Source organism: Equus caballus, chromosome 8 (assembly GCF_041296265.1).
Source record: "Equus caballus isolate H_3958 breed thoroughbred chromosome 8, TB-T2T, whole genome shotgun sequence".
NCBI lineage: Eukaryota > Metazoa > Chordata > Mammalia > Perissodactyla > Equidae > Equus > Equus caballus.
In genome coordinates this window covers 51,558,902-51,577,301 of record NC_091691.1, presented here as the reverse complement: position 1 = coordinate 51,577,301, position 18,400 = coordinate 51,558,902, and the positions used below count along the sequence as shown (strand labels likewise).

The 18,400-nt window shown below is 45.5% G+C and overlaps 1 protein-coding gene and 1 long non-coding RNA gene across 3 annotated transcripts in view; one reads left to right on the top strand and one right to left on the bottom strand.

Moving 5' to 3' along the window:
• Positions 1-10,708, bottom strand: part of EMILIN2 (elastin microfibril interfacer 2) — a 51,290-nt gene extending 40,582 nt beyond the window's left edge. For both annotated transcript variants that reach the window (XM_023647550.2, XM_070220803.1), the window contains exons 1-2: positions 10,357-10,708; positions 9,696-9,818 (exon numbers count right to left, since the gene is read on the bottom strand). In XM_023647550.2, the coding sequence (XP_023503318.2) occupies positions 9,696-9,818; positions 10,357-10,490 (257 nt within the window). In that variant the 5' untranslated portion in view covers positions 10,491-10,708. The remainder of the gene's footprint in view (positions 1-9,695; positions 9,819-10,356) is intronic.
• A 64-nt stretch (positions 10,709-10,772) lies between these two features.
• LOC138915270 (uncharacterized) lies at positions 10,773-15,037 on the top strand. Its single transcript, XR_011420968.1, has 3 exons — positions 10,773-11,299; positions 12,046-12,167; positions 14,697-15,037. It is a non-coding gene; the product is annotated as an uncharacterized lncRNA (long non-coding RNA).
• Positions 15,038-18,400: the final 3,363 nt, after the last annotated feature.

Genomic DNA, 18,400 nt, shown 5'->3' with positions numbered 1-18,400 from the left:
TTTAAAAATATACAATTTATGTAAATTATACCCCAATAAAGCTGTTTTACATACATATATATACTTCCACGTTAGGGTATTTTAAAATGTCTTCAGGACTCTGAAGGCAAAGTGCTAGACAGCCTTGTCTTGACCATCCAATAATATATCTCAGTGAAGGAGAAACCAAACCAGCATCGCTAAGTCTTTTTCAGAGTTTCAAAATGAGGATTTAACTAAAGTTGTTTGTTTGTTTAATGTATCAGATGACTCTTCAGACACACAACCGGTTGTTTTACACATTGGAACTCAAGCCTAAAATTTATTTTTTTTACTTTTAAACGTATCAATCAATGTTAAGGAAGATAGTCAAAACAGAATTTTCTTTTTCATAATCACCTTCAAATTACCATTTTGTGTGAACAAAATGTCAAGGACATAAATTAGCATCTTGAAAATATAACAAAGAGTGACTACTCACTGGGATCATTATTTTCCAGTGACATTCCGACCAGGAGTGTTTAGAGGGTACCTTGCGACTTCATTCAGGAATAGCCATAACTGGTCTTTCTGCTCCCCGCTCCCCCCCTGCCCCCCGGCGGCACTGTCAGTGAACAGGGAATCTGGGTTCCATCCTGCTAGTTTTTTTTTTTTTTTTTTTTTGCAATGATGCAACAGAATGACTCCCAAATATCTTGAGAGTGGCCAGAAAATGACGCAACGTGTTGGGATGGGAGAAAGGTGCAGTGTTTATCACCACCAAGCCGGAGCCCTGACCTTGCACTGTTGTCCTCGAAAGTTGCTGCCCCAGCTGTAAGCAGCCGAACATTCTCCAGCATAGACCACCTGACACATAAACCAGGCCTGAACACTATCAGGACAGCTGGCCAGACTCGAGATTCTGGAATGTTCCAAATCTTCCGAAAGGCTCGACTATGCCTCCCTGCCCAAGTCCTTCATTCCACAGCATGTGAGAGTGACTTGGGTTGAAACTGACACGAGCCAGAGCAAGGCTTTCATGGTGAAAGGATCTCCCGTGAAGGGCCCGATTGTGCAATTCACCCCCACCCCGAGTTCTGTCGCAACCAGCACCACAGCTTTCATGCTCTGCTTTCAAGATACATGGAAAAGCTTCAGTTAGCAGAAAAACAAGTGGCATTTTCACCACTACGGTTTAGAAAAAAATTTATGTCCTCGTCCCACGATCTTTAACAGCATCCTTGTTGAACAGATGTAGGGAAACAACTTGAAGCAAGAGGGAACTCTCCAGTGCTTGGTTTTACAATGGATTGGGAGCAAATCTCCGTAAAGGATAACCAAGTTCATCCCACTCATTCGGCAGACCCCGTACAATCACAAATGTGTCTAAAGATGGGAAAAGTTAGGAAAAAGTTGAGAAGTCTCAGAGCAAATTCCCTTTCACCGAAATGACGAGTTTGAGAAAGCTTCACCTAACCTGTCTCTTACTCAAATTTCTTTCAACCAAATGCATAGTAATATGCACTCTCTTAAAAGGCTGACACTGCAGAGAATAATTTTTAGGCCTATTTCATAGTCTAATATGTTCTTAGGTGGAAAAAAAATAAAAAGCACAGCTGGGTCCTGACACACCCAGAAAAGTTTGCTTCTCCAGCACTTTCAAACCAGGAATTTGGCTGGTTTGAACGCTTCCCACTTTTTTTCAGCATCCATCACCACTTGAAAACAGGAAGGAAAGAAGAAAACTTATTGGTGAGTTTCGTTTTAATCGTTTCATTCCTTTCCCTCCAGTGTGAACTGCTGTCACGCTGAAAACTACTGTTTTACTCTCTTGATCCTACCGAGAAACCACTCTTCCTAAGGAGAAGTCACACTCCCAGCATTTTATCAAGTGTTATTTTTAAGTCCAGAAAACTGCTTCATCAAGCACAGAAGCAGTTAATTCCGAGTAGTGAAAGAGTCATGCAACCAACGACAAATCAGAACGTCTGGGTGACAGTCTGGAAGTAATCTGAACGCTGGCATAGTCTGTCAGTTTCGGGTTTTAAAAAGCAGCATGCAAAATGCTGTCACCGTCCTATGCAGCACCCACTGCATTATTCAGTAAACATTAGTGACATCTTAATATGACTAACTTGAGGAACAGGGTTTTTTCTAAAAGTAGAGAATTAAAGCAGCATATTAGTAGTTTCATGAAAAGTGGACTAGGGATCAGCAGAGTCAGGCACCACTCACAGCAACCTGGAACCTCGCTGACCTCTCTTTACTGACTTGCCTACCAGGCTCTCAGACATCTGCAGAACCAGCCGTCAATGCCCAGGGCACCCAGAACATTTCCTTCCTTCCTCCCTTCCTTTATTGGTGAGGAAGATTGGCCCTGAGCTAACATCTGTGCCCATCTTCCTCTATTTTGTATGTGGGATGCCACCACAGCGTGGCCTGATGAGCAGTGCCATGTCCACGCCCCAGATCCGAACCTGCGAACCCCGGGCCACAAGAGCTCCGAGATTAACCCCTCCGCCACTGGCCAGCCCCTGGAACATCTACTTTAAATCAATCATGATCACTTATGTGCATTCCCAAAAGAAACTGTACTGCTGGCTTTGCTTGCAAAGCGTCTCTAAGAGTTTAACTTTGCGTTTAAAAGTTGATTTTATTTTATTTTTCTCAGTGTGACTCAGGAATTTTATTGATTTAAAGTTTTTTTTTTTAATTGCGGTCACACTGGTTTACAGCACTATATAAATTTCACGTGGACATCATTATATTTCGATTTCTGTGTGGACTACATCATGTCCACCACCTAGAGATAAATTACCATCCTTCCCCATACACATGTGCCTTATTGCTCCTTTTGCCCTCCCCTTCCCACTAAAATTCAGTTTCAGTCATTTCATTTTCGTCATTATAATCTTAGTTCACTCAATTTATTTACTTCATTATTTAGCACTTCGATCTTTCTAACGGGCAGGACGCATTAACTTCAAATTCGAAGCCCTCAGAGATAAGACCCCCTGAGGCGAACACTCTACACAAGGAGACCAGAAGGTTCATCAGACAGTGCTGGCTACTGTACCTGACGGGAGTGTGACAGGGCGGTTTTTAAAAGTTCTGTCAGCTATGTTACCTCACCCGTAATGTAGAGATGAGGAAAACCAGCCTCAGAGAGGCTGAGTCACTTGCCTGAAGTCACACAGCTCAGTGGTGGTAGAGCTCAGGCCAGAAGCCAAGTTTTCTCTCTCCTTTTCCAGAACACATTGGCCACACCAGCCCACCTCCAGGGACTACCTCAGGGGACCCCTGCCCCCTCCACCTCCCCTTTTCTCACTACTTCAAAATTTTAATTCATTTACAAAGTGCCAACCTGGGTAGAACAGATCAGCAGAGGAAGATCAATTGACGGGACTAAAACATGGTTTTACAAGAAGCAAACTGTTCTGCTTAAGGCCATAACCTCTATTTGAATCCTATGCATTTTTCTCCAAGATAAGAAAGGTAGAAAACGTGGCCCATAAGCATAAAGTTCTTTTTCTAAGATCCCGTCCATCTCTGCTCAATCTCATCTTCCCCGCTGAGCTTGTGATGAGAATAACATAACAAATTGGAAGTGTTCTGGAAACACCGAAGGGCTCTACAAACACAGCGTCTTATCCACTGGGAACCTAGGAAGGGGAAAGAGCAGAAGAACAAAGAAACCGGAGAGGAAAGTGTGAAGACTCTGGGGAGGTACGGAGAAACAGCCCCCACTGGCTGATAAGGATGGAAGCCCCCGAGGGAAACACCCCAGGCGCCTCCATGCCGGCTCCCGCTCGCTCGATTCCATTCGAGTTTCCCTCAACACCAAGGAGCAGGCTCCTAACAGTCGATGGACCCCAAGACACTTGTCTAAAAGCTGAAGGAAAAAACACTCCCCCAAAGCTATACACACAAAACCCACATTTTGAATTGAATGTAGAGAACGTAGAATTGACTCAGGAAGATGTAAGCCCTCATTTTTTCCCCAGCCTTGTGTCCTTTGTTTAAAAAGAAAATAAGCTTTTCCCGGCTGAGCTCGCTCTCTAATAGGCAGCTTTTCTTCCAACTGAATAACCATCTGCTCCCCTTGGAATCTGAGGATTGGAGGAGTTCTGGAACTCAGCGCTTAGAACTCACACCTGCTGCAAATTCGCAAATTCGCAAATTCTTAGTCCGTTTTATCACAGCAGCACAGCCTTCTCCAGTTGGTCCCACCCAGATCCCTCCCCTGACTGATGAGATTTTTTCTAAAGAGCTAATAGGAAAAATTCCACCGAGATCAACACGCCCAAGAAGGATTCGGGGGCGGAGGTGGGTAGACGCTGATAAACCCGAGTCAGTTTGCTGTATCAGAGAGGAACAGAGCCTCAGCCCAGGGGTGGGAGCGGAGCGAATACAGGGGGAGTCATCCTGCCTCACATCTGGGGACCTCGGAATCCTCCCCAAGGCAGCTGCTTGCACACAGCACGCCCCCAAATGCCTCAAATGCTAAGAGCAGTCAGCAGGTCCAACGCAAGCTGAGTGGGAGGTTATGTGACCAAGTATGTGGAGCTACTGCCACGAAGCATGAATGATGCATGAACGGAAACAAAGGCTGGTCCAAGAAGGAGAAGAAAGGCCGCGCTGTTCTCCAGCAGCGGTACACCCAAACACCACCAACCCGCGTGCAGGGGGCTCCAAGGAACCTCGGGCCCTTCCCATGGCACAGAGGTGCCAGCGTCACAGCACGGGCTGCGCCAGGCATCACACACACACACCCTCGGGGGTGGGTTTAGACAGCAAGGGGCTATGGGAGTGTGGAGTGGGAAGGGCCTAAGGCTTGGAAATAACAGACCTGGGTCTGGATCCAGGCTTTGCTGCGTCCTAACTACACGCCCTCCTGTAAAATGGGGATAATGCTCCCAGGGGTCGCTGTCAAGCCGGAAGGTAATGAGTCTAAGGGGCGCATTCGTTCCCACAATGGCCTCCAGGGCGACAGTCTCACCAAGTCGGCCCCGACACTGTATTAAGCCTTCCGGGAAGGTCATCCAGCCCGATACCCCGCAGAAAGAATTCTAAGTTGTTCACATTCCCATTCTCCCAAAATGCGTCCCTAAAACCAGCCCGCGACCAAGACAGACCCTCTCTACCCTTATGTGCCGCCCGGCAGATCTCAGACTCAGGGGTGGGATGCGCCGGGACGGCCCAAGCGCTGCGTGGGCGGCAGTGTGAGGTGGCAGCCCACCAAACAGGCCCGACTGCCGGTGGTTTTTACGATGAAACAGAAAAACTCCTCAATGCAACGAAATTTTAAGAGATCTGGCTTTCTTAATGTGGAAGTGTAAGGTAAAACAAAGACCTCGGGGGGCGAAACTTAGAACTACTTTAAGAACTGGGAGTAAATGGTAAATCACTACCATCGAGCTTCATGCTCCCGAGGATCTGCAGGCAGCTGCCCCTCCCCACGGGCCTCCAGCGGACAAGCCCCTCGCCGCCTCCTCCGTCCCATCAGGGGCCCCTAGGAATGAGCTGAGGGAAGACAAACCAGTTTCTGTTGAAGCCTCAGGGATCCAGACCCTTCCTTACATCTAGCGCCTGTGCAGAAGAGAGAGACAGAGACACAGAGAGGGGGACCAAGAGAGGGGAGATGGAGTCGGAGAGAGAGGGGGAAAGACAGAGGAGAGAGAGAGACAGAGACACACACACACACACAGACCCCTAATTTTAAATTCCTAAGTGACAGAAAATCTTCATAGGAATGAAGAATTCTTTCTACACAAATGGTGTTACTAACTCACAGGCATGGGGCATGGACTTTGAACTGTTTTCTGGAAGCATGCTTTTACCACCATCCCCTGGTGACAGATTTCAGGGCGGTGGCCAAGCTCAGCGATGTGTGTGGAGGTCCTGAGGGGGTCGGGCTTACTGGCCAGGCCAGTTGGACCCCACAACCCTGGCCTCACTAATACCACCCTCTAAAACAACTGGCCTCACAGCCCAAACCAATCAAACCAAGTCTGCCAGTGTTTTATTAAAATAAGAAACAAACTGTCTAACACAGTGGACAGCGTGAAAAATGACAGCGTCCATTGCATCATAGCAAATGACCCACAGTAAGAAATTTAAGCGCACACACGTACACAGACAGTTCTCCATCATTTTTACGTGGGAACTGCCTTCCATGAACGAGGGTGTAAATGTCCTTAATAGTTGGGTACCGTGCAACCCACTGAAGGCACACACTAAAACAGACAGACAAACACATTCTCCACCGCTCCAGGGACAGAGACCAGTCCACAAAGGCCACTGTCCTGCATCTGGAGGCCGCTCAGCCCCTTCCCGTCATGTGACCACAGGCAAGTCAAGGGAACGTCTGGTCTCTGTTTCCTCATTGATAAAATTGGGACAATGGTATTCTTGAAGCATTGTTACAAGAATTAAATATATGGAATGAAAAGCCTGACACACAGAAGGTTCTTTACCGTTTCAGAAAATTACTCAACCCACATGCCATACAAAAGCCCTTCCTGCTCCTAGTTTCACATAACAGTACTTAAATTTGCAATCCAGAATCTGATTCTTTGTATACGCAAATGGAGCATCATCTAACCTTCTGGAATTGCACACATGCTGGGTCTCTACGGCCCATGGAGGCCTGGTGCCCAAGGACATGCCAGGCGCAGACATTCTCCTCCTACTTGGAGGGACTCCCCACCAAACCCCTCGTTTCCTAGCTGGTCTCCCCCTCAGTCTCAGAGCATATTCGGTCTCTCCCTTTGGCGTCTTCGCTTGTCTCCTAAAACAGGCAGTTTTTTCTCTTTTTAAGTAATTCTTCACCTGCTTGGCTCGATCAACTCCTCTTTCCACCAAAGCCTTTGAAACACTTTGGATTCCTGTGTAACTGGGTTTCCTCACAACCCACACCCCTCATCTCACACAGCTTATAAGCCTGTACACCCCTGACCTGAAACTGGCTTCCTGCAAAAGCAAGTTCTCCCTGCTACCTAAGACCACCGGCCTTTCTGGACCCCTCAGCTTCCTGGGTCTCCCTGCCTGGCATCTCTGAGCTGGAATTCCCTCCTCCAAAGTCTTGGCTTTGCTCTCTCCCCTTGCCTGGCTCCTCTGCCTTGCCCCCCTGCCCCTAACAACTCAGCTGTGCTCCAACCATCCAACTATATCAAGGCCTCGCTGGCTCACACCTGCCACCCTGGACGCTCAACTGCCACCAGCTGCTAAACTGCATTTCTAGCTCCAGCATCTCGCCAACCTCCAGTCCTGTACTTCTACCACCACCCGGAATGCATCCCTCGGTAACTCTAGGATGAGCTTCCAAAGAACCTTCACTTCCACAGGCCTCAGGTTCTACGGATCCGATAATGAAAACCTCACCTGACAATACCCGTGGATTGAGAGACATTGCTCAAGCTTCTGGGTTCATCAGAAACACCTGGGAAATTTCCTGTTCAATAGCCATTCCTCTTTAAGTATAAAGGGGATGTTTCTCCCTTTGTCTTCATTCATACACTAATCCTCAAAATTTGGAAACATTTACTAGATGAAAAATAAGGTAAACCATTCCTTTCCTATCTCTAAAGAAACAAAGAAAAAGGTCAAGACTGAATTAACTGCTTAATTTTGAGATTTTCAGCTTGATCACCTAAAACAGTCTGTTTTTATTTTTAAAATTTCACACTCACAATGCAGCACTTAAAATGTAAAAATCCTCTTAAATTGTTTACATCGTTATTATTGAAGAAAAATACCCAGGTCACTTATTTTGGTTTTGTTTAATAAAACAACAGAAATATCTCTTCTCTCTCTCTCTCTCTTTTTTTTTTTTTTTTTTTTTGCTGAGGAAGATTCATCCTGAGCTAACATCCATTGCCAATCTTCCTCTTTTTGTATGTGAGCCACTGCCACAGCATGGCCATTGACAGACAAATGGTGTAGGCCCACACCTGGGAATCGGGCCTGGGCTGCTGAAGTGGAGTGTGCCAAACTTAACCACTAGGCCTCTGGGGCTGGCCCAACATCTCTCATTTTTTATAGCAATTTTTGTTGTCCTTTCCACTGGGTGGCAAAAATACACTCCACTGCCTTTCATTAACCTGATGATCCAGAGATGATTTGCTCCCCACTGACAACCAAGAATCTGTTTCACTGAGTTTTGGTCAAACACAACAATTAAATTGCCATTTATTTTCCAAGCACTAAAATAATTTCAGAAAGTTATATTTTAAAAAAATATTTTAAATGAAAAGCATTACTTCCCAAAATGAAAATTTCATTTATATCTCTGAGTTGTCACAAGTATTAAGTTTAGAACAAACCACAAAATGTAGTTCTTGTGTAAAATGAATGAAATATTCTAGACTAGTAATTCTAATTTTAAAGAAATCTATCCAAACTGTGTTGAGTACTTGTTCCTGTCCTTTCCACAGTGTAAAAGTCTTACTTGCCTCTTGTTTCACTGACTGCCGGCCAGAGACTGTGGGGTCTACATCTTACTGACGAGAGGTACAGGCAGTATGCCAGTCCTGCACCCCTCTGACAAGGCACCCAACTCAATGTGACAGCCAACAATTCAATTTCAGCCTGATTCTCTGTGTATAGAAAGTGGGGCTCTCTAAGCTGTTGTTTGTTTTGTTTGGGGGGTGGGTGTCTTTTTGTTTTTGCCTAATAGGAGTTACCCCTTCCCTTTGGCAGTTCCCACAGCAGTCCATGTGGGGTGAACCAGGGACCACCTCCGCCTCACGCCTGAAGGCTCATCTACTGCCTTCTGGAACGAGGTTTCCTGGAGCACAAGTTTCAGTCAGTCGCCCCTTTGCTTTGCCAAAGACAGATCTGCCCACTGGCTATTCTTTGCTGTAATGACAACTGTGCTCTAAGACAAACAACTTATTCTTAAGGGAAAACAATTAATTTCAACCATCACGTGTTCCCCCACAGCCATTTATTCACACTGGCTCATCCTCCTATATCTGACTTACACAAAAGCACAGAAACTTGCCGGATGACAAGTGAATGACTGTGATGTATTTAACGGAATCTGTCCTCTATTGCATTGCTTCCTCTTTGTTTTTTTAAGACGGTGAAATCTTTATAAGCACAAAGATCATTGATTCTTCCCCTTGTCTTTAAGGACCATTCTCTCCTGACAACCTCTTAGCCGAATCCCCAAATCTAACTTCAAAAAAAACCAACGACGACACACTTTTAAGCAAGTTCTCCTGGCGACTTCAGTTTAGAAATCTACGACACTGGAAGAAGTCAGTTTTATGGGGACATTTGGACAAAACTCGCCTGTTTGAGAACACTGGCTAGAGCAAGCCTCTCATCTAATCCTCATCTAAAAGTTCTTAGCAGTATACATTTTGGAATCTTCTGTGTGCCCCAGAACACACAATATGGATCTAATTAGGTCCAGCTGCCTTATGTTAGTAATAAAATTGAAAGAAAAAAAGAGAAGTGGGGGTGGGAGTTTTGTTCATCCCTCCTCTGCCCTGGTCATCGCAAGCTCGCAAGTCGCGCGCATCCTCAACGCTCACTCAAGGCAGCACACGCTTCTTCAATACCCCAACGGGCCTGGTAGCAGGCTCAGCGCTCAAACTTTCCAGCCGCTGAGTTTTCACTCGCTCCGGAAAAGATTTACCGACGGGCTGGAGCCCAACGCTCCGACCCCACCCCCACCCCCATCGCCCAGGCCGGGCGCGCCCCGCCCGCTCCTCGGCTCCACGACTTACACCAGCGCGGACGGACAGGGCATCTGGTTCCAGGCACAGTTGTACTGAGCCTGAATAAAACTCTCACTTCCCTCCAGCACAGAGCAGCTCACATTCTTGTTCACGATGTAGGCGCACCAGTTCCTGAGGAGAAGGAGAGAGGGAGAAGCGCACAGTGTAAATGCGGAGAACAATGAGGCTGGGGAAGAGGGGACGAGCCACACAGCAGCGGACGGAGCGAGGGTCAGGGAGCCCGTCGTTCCTGCGGAGGCGGGAGCTCCACAAAGCAGACATCCGGAGGGTGCGCGGGTGCGCCTTTGGAGAGCGTGCACTTTTATCCAACAAAAGACAGGGAAAAGAAAAGCAACCACGGTCCCAGGGGCTCCAGTAATTCCTTACAGTAGTTTCCTGATCGCCTCGCTCTGCAGGACACTCCCTGTGCCCCACGCCCCGGAGGCAGCACTGCTTGAGGCGCTGGAGAGGTCGCCCCGGACGCCCCGCGCCGGCTGGGGCGCGCACGGCCACCCAGGGCAGCCTGAGGGGAGCCCCAGTCTGCTGCTCATCGCTCCTGGCAGGGCATTTGGGGGTTTCGGCGGCGGGTCGGGGAGGGGAAGGGGGTTGCCCAGGGCTCCTGCAAGGAGCCTCGCCATCCCGGGGGCGAGGAGAGAGGCCGCGCACTTACTTGTTCCTGGCGCTGGGCCGTGCGGGCTGCCTGGGCTGCGGGCCGGCGTGGCACAGCCCCGCGCCGCCCAGGGCCAGCAGCGCCAGCGCCCAGCGCCAGGGCGCGCGGGGCCGGGGCAGTGTCCGATGCCACATTCTGCGCGCGGCGGGCGCGCCCCGCCTGCGGATCCGGAGCGCGGCGGGTCGGGGCGAGCGCGGCGAGTCTGCGGGCGGCCGGGGCGCGGCCTGAGAAGTCAGGAGGCTCGGGCGCTTCCCGGCGCCCCCCCGCGCTCCGCGGCCGCCCCCTCCGGCTTCTCGCTCCAGCTTCTCCTTTTCCACCCCGTGCGCCCGCGCTTCTCCTCGGTCCCTCAATGACGCACAGGTCCCCCCGGGTGCCGCCCTCTTTATTTCACTTCCCTCTCCGAAACGTGACTCTCCCTCCAGCAAGTCTCCCTGTCTCCAATCTCCTTGCCTCTCGGCGGGGGGTTTGGGGTAAAAGGGCTAAAGGGTTTGGGAGAAGGGTCTCCGTTACAGAATTTCCAATTACTCATTCCTTTGGTCTCTTCCCAGAAGCGGGGCAACTCCACCTCCCACCTTCCCACAGGCGCGCCCCCGGCCCCTCGGGAAGCGGCCGCAGTCGGCGAGTCTGGCGGTCCTCACGTCGAGCCCGGGTGCCGGCTTCCCAGGGTGAGTGAGGGACATCTTTATCAGTTCTTTATCAGACTCGACTCGGATTTCCTCCTCCGGCAGGACTCGGCCGTTCTCCACGTTTGGACTTAGGATGAGTTTAGGGGAAAATGAACGCGAGTCCTCTTTCCTCGACTCTGCCTTACACATCCATTTAACAGTTTCCAAGTCAGCGTCCGAGGCAGCAGGGGACAGTCGAAGCGACAGCCCCACCGCTTCCCAACAGGTTCTGAAGCACAGCGTCAGACTCTAATAAACGCTGCCCTAATTTTTGAAAGGTAATCTCACAGCCTCTGCTTCTCAGGTCCTATTCTGACCTTTCTTTTTCTATCAATGTTAAAGGCGTTTACTCCACAACAGTCGCCTTTGCTTAACACCTCAGACACTGCTAGACATTTGTCTTTTCACTCGCTTGCCTATTTTCTGCCTATTTTTGAGTTACTCGAATCTCCCCATTTCTTTTGGGGATGAAGCGACTCCACAGAGGAGCGTTGGGTAAAATCCCCGCCGAAGCGCTGCGTTCTGGCGGTGTTGGAGAGGCGCGTGTCTGAGGGAACCCGCTGCCGCTGACGAACACAGCGGGGAGGCTGCTTGGAGGCTGCACAGAGTAACTGCAGTCTCTGTGGCCGCACAGGCGCTGTTGGCTGTAAATTACGTGGACACTAAAGCTTTGATATGTTCTCTACTCTGATTAAATGAAGTCATTCGTCCACTTTATTTCTAATATGCTTTGATGATGTTATGGGGCCTTTTGATTTGCAAATGGAAGAAAGAAAATTCCCTAAGTAGAAACTTCACAAGAGCCGAGCAGAAAATTATACCATGTAAGGACATAGTCTGCCCGTGAACTCTCTAAGAGGAAGATCATGCAAATAGTGGGCTGAAGTCATCCTGGGCTTCAAAAGAGCCTCCCTGAGGGGAGAAGCCCAGAAAGGGAGAAAAAGCTGCCTTGGGTAACCCAATCTGGATCTTTCTGTATGACTTCCCTGTTCTCCTCATCCTAACACCATTTTTGTTGATAAAGGGTCATGGGGAAGAAACAGAGACAGAAATGAAGAAGAATGACAGAAGAAAAAAATGGAGGAAACACAAGTTATGTAGGTCTACAACTGATAGCTAACAGACTACGACTTCTCTTCAATACAGGTAATTCTCAAACTCGAGAGTGAGTTGGACTGATCAAGTCGAATCTGTTTTTTTCCACTGAATCAAAGTTATACTAGGAAGCTGTATTCTAGTCCAAGAGTTTGAGGGCCAGCTTTTCATTGAGATGACCACCATACTATATTTAATCAACTACAAATGGCATTTATCAGTAAGTAAATTTTATTCTGAGCATCTGTCACATGCTAGGTATTGTGCAGAAATACCGAGGATTCATGAGTGAGCCCAGACTGACATGGTGCTGTGTTTATAGCACTTCCAGGCGTTCCTGTGCAATGAAGGGGGTAAAGTTTCTGATGTACAGTCAATTACGTGAGACAGTATTTGTCGCATGTGTTTCTCTAGACACATGCCCACGTGTACCTGGTGAGGGGCTGCTCTGGGAAGATGGAAGAAGACTCTTGGCTCTCAGGAAGACTTGAGGCCAACATCCCAAGAGACCCTCTTCCCTCTCTCTTCTCTCGCCAAAAGGAGGGACACTTCAGACTCAGGAACCAGAGAACCCTCCAGAAGACAGAGGGAAGCTTCCTGAGAAGAGAGAATTTAAGCAGATTAGGAAACAGATTAATTGGGCAGGTCATCTGGTCCCAGCTATAAGCAATTGTGTGGACATAATTGGCAGAATGCTGCAAGTGTGAATTCCTTATAAGCTGCTAACTACCGGCTTGAAAACTGTCAGTTTCCTATAGAAATCTGAAGAAATTTCTTCAGCTTTTAAAACAAAAGTGCGCCATCATAACTTACTCTCCTGATTGTGCGACCAACTTACCTAAGCAACAATGCAAAGTAGAACTCCTTCATCAAATCCATTCCCTCGCTGCTGGTCATGATAAAGGACGCTCATTAAGCTCCGTACGTGGGGACACTCTGGGTACCCAGACTCCCTTCAGTCCCTGGTGGAGGAGGGGGGTGATCATTACAGAGGTGGCAGGCGGGTAGATTTCCCCCTCCCCACGTTCAGTCATCTGGGCACAAGACATTTGCTCAAGATGAACCGATTCGCACTAGGATGTGGTCAAGAGTCATAAGACTAGCCGTGGCATCCCACACTTCTTGTTCTTCATCTTTGCTTCTAGAATTCAAAAACATTTCCCCCTGATTTCTAGGTGTACTTTTAGATATCTTTACTGCTCAGATATCTAATGCTGCTTATCTAGTGATGGAAAAAGAAAGTCCTTGAAGACTGGATGTCTTGAATAAATTATTACAAAGCATTTCTAGCATAATACACCATAAGAAAATGTCTTACACATTCCTAAGTTAGTGATAAGATGCCCTTCATTCTTTTTTTAAAAAAATGCAGTTTGGTAGGGAAAGAGAGACTGAAATGTTGCTGAGAAAAATTAACTGGCTGCACCGTCTAGCTCGGTCTTGGTTTTGGAATGCCAGGTTCAGTTGATACAATTTTGTTTAGCTTCGCTTGACATAGGCATTGCATTGGACAAGGTACATTCAGAATGAATTCAATGAGTCCCCAGACATCAAAATTTACAGACAATATTTACTTTCCTGTCTTGTCAAAGGTTTTGCTCAAGTAGACCAAAACAGAACAAAAAACAGTTGCTCTCTTTAGTTTTTCTTAACTTACGTATTTGCAAATATCCTATTTGCTATACATAGCTAAAGACTCAAAATCTCAATATCTTCTGAACCCACGACAGACCTTATTTATCAATTGATTTATTCAACAACTTTGTTAAGTATTATGGCTATTTTAATTATCTTTCTTGAAAGATGCCAGGAGCAAATTTCTCTGTATTGATCAGAGGCATGTGCCTTAATACATTTTAAACTATCAAAACTGTGAAAAGTTGACATCATACGTGAAAAAAAGTAGTGATTAAGAGCTCATGCAATGGAGTTAGTGTACTGTTCAAAACCAGATACCCTCACCTCGTCAGCCAATGATCTTGGAGAAGTCAATAAGCCTGAGTCTTCCATTTTCTCTCCTGAAAATGGGAATGCCTCATGTGGCTGTAGGGAGGATCAGGCGAGTAAACAGCTCCACACAGTGCAGGCACACAGTGAATGGAGGATCAATATTTACAAATGTTATTGTTACTCACCACTTCAGCATTGCAACAAATTTGCAATCAGGTTCAGGAGCTTTGTGTTCTTTTGTTGTGCCAACTGACATGGGAAGCTGACTATCTATTGCAGTTCTTTTTGAATAAGAAATACAAAGTGGTTCTCAAGAGGGCACATTCAAGACTCAGTCAGGATGACTCCCCATGTGATAGTCGGGAATAGAATACTGTGCTCTTGACTTCTAGCCCAGTTTTCTTTCTACTGCTCCCCAAGAGAAAGCATATAGCTCAGCTTATTGTTAGGAGATTTCATCCTCTATGTTGCAAAGGAATTTATTTTAGAACAGTTCAATGAGATCTTTGGGAGGATTAATAACGCTACGAAAATAAACTCAGATCATCAGGCAATTGAATAGTGAATATTTTCTTCTTCTTCAAAAAGATGAAATTAATTACTAATTCCATATCCCTTAATTTTTTTCAGATGTTTCTTGGATTTAAGAATGCTTCCTACAGCTAACTGTAGGCCATATACTACATTCAAGAATTCACTGCTGTTACACTTATGGTGTGGTTTTGAACACATTTTTTTCTTCATGAGTAATAACTGACAAAAATAGGTTCTTAGAATTTTATTTATTTGTTTCCATGAGAGCTATAACAGCTTAGGCAATTATATCTTCATATATATGAGCCACACCAAGCTATGCTGTAGTTCATCATTTATTTATGGAATGAGAGTCAATTGCTGTGGAATCAACAAAATATTTTAAATAGCAGAATGTGTTTGATGATTATAAAATAAATTATTAAATTTTAGCACAAGCTTGGTCCTTACTCATTAGAATAGTATTCATGAGCAAATTAACTCTAGTATTTCAGGTTGTGCAGTTCCAAACAGTTAAATTTTAAGTACTTAAATAAGTCAATTCTCATTATTTGGTGTAGTATGTTCTATATAAAGTCACTGCAAACACTGAGTTAGTGAATACTGAACAATTGCTCCTAGGGGAAATACAGGGTTAGGTTCCTACAAGCCTCTGGTCACAATGTTTTTGTCAACCAATCAATAGATAATCTTGTTTTAAGTGTGTTTCTATGTAAAGACACCTTATTTAATATATGTTATTCATTCATTGACATTCACGGCCAACACCCCTGTAACTCATGCCGAGACAAAGCTTATCTAACACATGTCTTTTCTCCGTGAGGCACATCACAGCCTTCTTGTGCTTAGGAACGGTAGACAGTTCTTCAGCACTGTGCTTGGCGTCGTTGTAGACAGTGAAATCACCAACAAGGAGCACAAAAATGCAAAAGACCTGACGCTAAATTTACCATGAAAAGGACACTTGTTTATAGTATGAGAGCTAAAACAAGAAGGCAGAGGGCTGCCTTGCTGGACCTCAGCTGGGAATGTGCACATGGAGGAAGTCACATCTTTCGCCACTCTGAGAAAGTCCACAAATGGCCATGAAAGTCCTGCACGTAGTGCTTTTGGAATTACAAATAAATTTGGCCAGTAGGAAAATTCACAAATCTGGAATCTGTGAATAATGAGGATCAACTGTATTTCAACTTAAGTCTGGGAGCAATAAGAAAATGTTGCATTTGGGGGGATAAGGAAAAGTTCTTGAAATTTTGGGACCATCAAAAGGTCTGTTTCATCAGTAAGCATACTGAGGAAGTTCTGCATATTGAACACTATACCAGGCAATATGGGAGCCAGGAAAAGACATATCTAGTTCTTTATCATCTTAATTGACTGGGAAGCAAGATGCACAGGTATGACTTAAGAACAATTACAAAGTTACGTTCCGTAAATAGAATTTAGTATAGTAAAAAAATGTGTACCTAGGTGATGATAAAGAAATAGAACTTGAGGCAATCAGAAAAGTCGAATATTAATTAGGAAAGACCATGGAGAAGAGTGGGTTTAAGCTTAGTGTTTTATTTTGTTTTGCTTTAACTCAGCTATGATATCGAAAATGAATGTGAGTGCAAGAGAGGAAGGGGCAATTAATGTGACCTTGTGAATTGTATGTTTTTAATAAATAAAGGCAGGGGACAGCTGGTAGACCAGCTAGACTGAGGTAAGTGGCCTAGAAGTAGCCAGGAGGTGGGTGAGGCCAAGGGCCAGGTAGGATTGAGGAGTACTGAACATGAGGAAGGGGTGCAGGACTGTCACTGTCACATGTACGGTGTAGGCTGGTAGGGAAAACTCTAGTTCGTTTTGTCGCTCATCTAAAGATAGGTAGGGTGACCGAATGCCTAATTTGCCTGGGCCAGTTCCAGGTTACTCCTGTTGTGGATCAGTTAACACTGGTAATTATTTTTAATGTCTCCTTTCATCTTCAAAAGTGCCTGGGTTTGAACAGTAAATTATACGGTCACTCTAAGAGACCTAAAATGAACTGAAAGCCACACTCTGTTTAACACAGCATAGTGTTTATAAAGGCTAAAACATTAGTAAATGTCAAGGCAAATAATAAAAGAAGAAAGAATTAGACTCATGTAAGTCATAACTTTACTTGGGGCAAGTTTTTCTCCCAAAACTTGTTATTGCCTCATACGTTTTGGTAAATTTTTGAAGTTTATATTATGAAAAAAGAGTTGAGTGAGCACTGGAGATTTGGTTGGTTGGTTGGTTGTTGGCGAAGCTGGATGTTTGCATGAGCTTTCCTTGGCTTCAGTCTTCTCGGACTTAATCACTTTTAAACTTGTTCCCAGGGGCTCAGTAAGAAGACGGCCCCAAGGTGCTACGTTCTGTGTCCATGTTACCGCCTGGTCATAGCGCATTTAAACTGTGCAGAACAGGGGAGCGCCTGCTCAAATCAGCTCGCCTTCTACCCCATTGAGATCTTTGAACATTTATTGGTTAAAAAGACTAAGACAGTATAAGTAATATGCCAAAGTTGCTTATATCTTTTGACTAATGGAAAATGCAAGGTGAGACGAGAGTTTTGTAACTCAGAGAATGTTAAGGGTCAAGGAGGAAAGTGCCTTAGTTTTCTATTACACTCTTGCATGTTTTTCCCTAACTTTAAAAAATATAAAACCAAAATATTTTATTCTGTGAATATTCTGACGTTATGCTTTCCAAAGGGCTGAGTGAGGGCAAAATGGTGCCAGGATTCCTGGGAGAAATAGGAAGAACATTAGAAAAAAGGTACCAGAACTCAGTTCCTATAGGTTTCAACCCTAAAAGAATCTTTCACTTTACTACTAGAGATTTTAGTTTCATAAAGGTTTTTAAAATGTATATATTTGTAGATTGTGGTTTTCTAATGTAAATTTTATCAAAGTATAACGTTCTTACAAAAAAGTGCGTAAATCATGTGATCAACTCAATGAATTTTCACAAAGTGAACACAGCCGTGTGACCAGCACCCAGATCAAGAAGCAAAACACGACAGCACCGCAGGGCCCCTCACGGCTCCTTCCGGTCTTTAACCCTTCCCCAAAGTCATATCGATTCTGACCTCTAACACCATCGCTTAGTTTTGAATAAAGGCTTTTTGAGGAAAAACTGTTTCTTGTTTGTCTTATTCATATTTTATCCCTAATACTTGGCACAGTGCCTGGCACATAATACTTGTTTAATAATATGCTGAATGAGTGAAAGAAAGCGGGCAAGTGTCTGCCTTTCACAAGACCGCTGATCAAATGATGATACATAATATAGAAGGGGAAAAGTGGCATTAAATTTGGTTCAGACCTGGGGTCTGAGGATGCTGACTTAGAAACAATTTGAAAACTCACACTTTGAACAGAAAAGTACACTTCAGTTTTATCTTTTAGCAAATGTAAACAACTTGAATAAATCTAAACCTTTGTAAAGTTTTCCTTGGGCTTTTCCCAACTCCGCTCACATCATACCTACCTTAACTGGTGAGGCTGACCTCAGGAGGCCATGTTAGAGAGGCCATCCCGCCTGACCAACGTGGCCGAGGAGTGACTATTTTCAGCCTTCCTCCGCCTGCTCTGAGGCCCAGGCGGTCAGAACAAAATAAGAGTCACCTTCTCCCCGGGCCAAAGCACGTGATCTGCAGTCAGAGCGCTTCCCTCCCTAGTGAATGAGGTAATGAGGGGCCAAGTAAGGATTCCAATGTACGTTGCCTCAGAATTACAGTTTTCCTTAACTGTACTTTTAAAAAGCTGGAATCAGAACCAAGCATTGCCAAATCA